The sequence below is a fragment of the Octopus bimaculoides genome, chromosome 4 (assembly GCF_001194135.2).
Source record: "Octopus bimaculoides isolate UCB-OBI-ISO-001 chromosome 4, ASM119413v2, whole genome shotgun sequence".
Classification (NCBI taxonomy): domain Eukaryota; kingdom Metazoa; phylum Mollusca; class Cephalopoda; order Octopoda; family Octopodidae; genus Octopus; species Octopus bimaculoides.
The window spans coordinates 76,545,932-76,550,558 of record NC_068984.1 but is presented as its reverse complement, the minus strand read 5'-3'; the positions used below and the strand labels follow the sequence as shown (position 1 = coordinate 76,550,558).

General features: G+C 39.9%; 1 protein-coding gene across 1 annotated transcript in view; it reads left to right on the top strand.

The window, feature by feature from the left end:
* LOC106878829 (adhesion G-protein coupled receptor D1) overlaps positions 1-4,627 on the top strand; it is a 40,645-nt gene that overhangs the window by 19,964 nt on the left and 16,054 nt on the right. The window contains exons 7-8 of the mRNA XM_014928168.2: positions 398-464; positions 4,168-4,265. Of these exons, the coding sequence (XP_014783654.1) occupies positions 398-464; positions 4,168-4,265 (165 nt within the window). The remainder of the gene's footprint in view (positions 1-397; positions 465-4,167; positions 4,266-4,627) is intronic.

Genomic DNA, 4,627 nt, shown 5'->3' with positions numbered 1-4,627 from the left:
GTGTGTGTGTGTGTGTGTGTGTGTGTGTGTGTGCGTGTTGAGAGGGTCATTGCGCCAATAATAATAAATACACGCACCGGTACAATATAACTTCTTTACTGTTAGTCGGTTAAATATCTAACCGACTGACTAATCATTCGGTTGTTTAACCAACACGTTAAACAAACGATCAATTAGCTAGTTTGGTTAGATATCTAACCGATTGGCTAATAAAGGAGTGACATGAAACCAGTGTGTGTGTGTGATTATTATTATTATTGGCATGATGACTCTTCCAAGAGACAACAAGACTAGTTATGAACACACGAATTTACATCAAGAATCCTGAAAATGAAATACAAAAACAAAATGTTGATTTGTTTCGTTTCTTTCAAATTTATTTATTTATTTATTTCAGTTGCTGGTTAGATCGAGCAAGCGGATTAATATGGGCGCTCGTCGCTCCTGTCATTGCAATTATCATTGTAATTATATTAACTTCGTTCACCTTTTTTCTTTGTCTTCCTTTATTGGTTTCATTCTTTCTTCCTTTCTTATTTTTCTCTTTCCCTTTCTTCCTTTCCCTCATCCTTACCCATCTTCTTTCCTTGCATCTCATATTTTTTCTCTCAATTTATCTGCTTTTCTTTCTTCCACTCTCTCTCTCTCTCTCTCTCTCTCTTTCCATCTCTCTCTCTCTTCTATCTTCTTTCCTTTCTCTCACACTTCCCCCTCTCTTTGTATATTTTTCGCATTCTCTCTCTATGTATATTTTTCTGTTTTTCTCTCTCCCTCTCTCTTTCTCTCTCCCTCTCTCTCTCTCTCCTTTTTTGGTTTTTCTCACTCTCACTCTCTCTCAATTTCTTTAACGTTAACCCTCATTCTGTTTTTCTCACTTTTTCTTCTGTCTCTTTGATTCTCTTTTTCTCTCTTTTCACTTCAATTTTTCCTCACTTTCATTCGCGTCCACCATTTTAGATTTTACTTTTCCTTTCTCTCTCCCTTCCCTCTCCCCACTTTTCAGTCACGTGCGCACGCACGCACACACACACACACACACACACACTGTCAGAAACGTTAGCACGCCGGGCGAAATGCTTAGCGGTATTCCGTCTGCTGCTACGTTCTGAGTTTAAATTCCGCCGAGGTCGACTTTGCCTTTCATCCTTTCGGGGTCGATTAAATAAGTACCAGTTACGCACTGGGGTCGGTATAATCGACTTAATCCGTTTGTCTGTCCTTGTTTGTCCCCTCTGTGTGTAGCCCCTTGTGGGTAGTAAAGAAATAACACACACACACGAATAATTTCTCTCCACATCTGCACATTTTTTTCAGTATCTTTACGTAAAGCAAAATCTATTAATGTAATATTCATAATTTTCTGTATGAGTACAAGCAACCACATGGTTCTGGGTTCGATCCTTTTGCACGTCACTTTGAGCAAATGTCTTCGTAACTACAATTTCGACCACTACATTTGGCAAATGGAAGCTATACAGTACAGGAGTTAAGGTCAGTCGATTATAGTTGCTTATAGATCTGCACTCACAATAGGATGCTGGCCTGTGTAAGGATTTTCAGAAGCAGTAGTAGCAGCATGTGCATACAAGTTTCCTCTGTCTACACCACCGATGATATCCAAGGGTTGGCACCAATGTCATTGCATGGGCTGTCGTCAGAACGCAGAGGGCCAGAACACATATCGCAAGACACTCTATTCGATGCTCTTAACAACTTCAACAATCCGCTGCCCATAATAGACCCTTTTTCATTTAAACTCCGAAAAGATGAGAGGCAAAGTTAACCTTGACGGAATTCGAATTCGGATCGTAGAGAACTGGAACAAATACTGCAGCGCATTTTCCCGACACTCTAACAACTCTGCTAATCCGCAATTTTTCAACAGTTTAATCCCTGCCCTGAGGGGGATGTATCTATATGTAGGTGGGGGGTTATCTATATACACACGTACATACATTTACATGTGTATATGTAAATGTGTATATGTATGTGTGTGTGCGCGCGCACGTGCGTAAACATCATACCAAATAACACAAGCAAAATTTGAGGCAAACAGGAAAAACAAAAATAGCATGCAGAGTCAGATGTGAAAACAGATCGCAGAAAGCGTAGAAATATAATGCAAAAGAGCGACTAAGAAGTGTACAATGAAACTGAATACGCTCAAGATATAAACAAATTCCTTGTGATACCTTTTATAAAAGGGGAAAAAACGAATTTAAAAAATAATTTGGAAGCAGTTTCACCAATATATAAGAGGTTATAAAAGTGACGTTTAAGACCGTAAACGACGTTTTTAGGGGTGGCTAACATGGAAGTGATATTGATTGGGACTAAGAAGTGTAGTGATGTACAGGATGGGAGGGCATGTGTTACACAGGGCTCGGGAGCAGGGAATGATCCGAGATGGATACTAGGAATGTTAGAGGAGCATTGAACTAAAAAGCACACAAATTAAGAGTCTAATGGAAACAGGGGAGGGTTTGTTCATGGAATATGATACAGGTGGAAGTGTCTAAATGTGCAAAACGGACCATCAAAGAGATAAGATATTGGAGTGGAAGGGAAGGAATAAAGCAAATGGCCAAGAGTAGGGAAAATGTGGTGAGGGAGTGCAAGAATGGAGGAGAGGATTATTGACACTGGTCTGGGAATAACCATGACACACGAATTAGGGAGTCATCAGATGGGACTGGGTTTTAAAATCGTGACGACGAAGATGCAGGAATTGTAAGAAATGGAAGATTTAGAGTAGTTAGGTGTGAAGAGGTGAATTCGAGGTAAGTGTAAGGGTCCGTTGGTTTATAGAAATTACACGTGGAGAAGGAGAGGTTTGGGTAATCAATGATGGCAGAGTTATCGAAGGAAGTGATGGAGGAAGAGGAGAAGGCAGAAGTGATTTGAAGAGTTGATGAAGGTGGTGAGTTGAGTATGGGGGAGAAAGGCAGTTCTGGTGCCATCATCACTGTACTTACCATACAGTTCAGGAATGGGACCAGAGAAATGGACAATGATTTCACCCTTGATATAGAAGGTTAGTGCAGCTAGAGTTGATTCTGTTTACCATGGCTGCTCTGTTGAGATGCAATTCAAAAGACAAGCAGAGCAAGGCAGAAGAGATCAGAGTTGCTGGGTCGAGGCAAGTGCGACAACCTAAGGATTACACGAAGGTCAGAATATTGTCGTGTAGTAATTTAATATTCAGTGTGAAGAGGAGTATGGAAGAGTTATGTGAGAAAAAGGAATTGAAATGATAAATAGTTAGTATTACGAATGTAAGAAAGAAGGGTAGCTAGTAAGGGTTGGAGAGCCCTATGAAAATATTTAAAGGAAGCGGGGCAACTGCAAGCAGAAACTTCGGGGCGGCCGTTGTCATCGATTTATGTATTCTGAGAAGGAAATAGATGGTGTGGATGCAGACTGCGGACAATCAAGTCGATAGCACAGTGAGGGAGAGGGGACAAAGTGGTGAGATCTGTTATCATTGTAGATAACAGGACATTTTGGCTAGGGGCAAAGTGGGATTATTCAATTAGCTAGATGCTATAGAGACCGTCACACAACCACTGCGTTACCTTTGTCAGCCGGTTTGATTACCATATAGTCTCAGCGTTGGAGTTCGCGAAGTACGGAGAGTTCAACTCGATGATGTTGCAGCGATGAGAAAGAACTCTTACGAAAGTGAAAACGGTTCACCAAGAAATAATATAGAGAGTTATCTCTTGTTTTCTCAGCTAAATATGTTCGCAATGTGGTGATGGATTGGCAAAATCGTTAGTTTATGTTTCTTTGTTTTATAAGTTCGAAATTCGCTGAGATCGATATCAAGGAGGGTCGATACAAGTAATGTAACAATCAGATGCTAAGCTAAGATCGATACTATTGACTGTTTTCTTCCAAAACTATTTGGCCTGTTCTTCTTGAGTGTCGAATAAGGTTTCTTATGGCATTTAGCTACTGCCAAAATCGGCATTACCCTTCATCCTTTCAGTGGTGGTTGATTAAAATAAAGTAGCCATCATGTTGCAAGGTCGATATAATCCCAAAATGTGTAGTTTTGTGTTGCTATTTGTGTTTCATGACTTATGTGAAATAATTTCTTTTTTGTTTTGTTTTGATTTTTGTATACTTAATTTTCATTGTTCTTTTTTCTCTTACTTACACCAGGCGAACATCATATGCTGTATATTTGCACTCAGGGCCTTAATGTCAGCAGGCTCTATATTGAAACATACTACTAAACCAACTACTGCAGAACGTATAAGGTAAGCACAATATTTTCTTTCAGTTTAGTCGCCGTGTTTGTTCTATTATCCATTTGAGACCATGCTGGTGATCAGACAGAATGGTTAGCACACCGAGCAAAACAGCTATTTCGACTCCTTTATCGCAAATAGCTGATATGTGGTAGCAGGGTGTGCTAGAAATAACAGCCAAATCTTTGGAGGTGAGGTACGTTGAATTCTTTGTAAGCCTAGTACTTATTCTATAGGTCTCTTTTGCCGAACCGCTAGCTTACAGGGACGTAAGCACACTAACATCGGTTGTCAAGCGATGCTGGGGGACAAGGACACACACACACACACACACACACATATATATATATATATATATATATATATATATA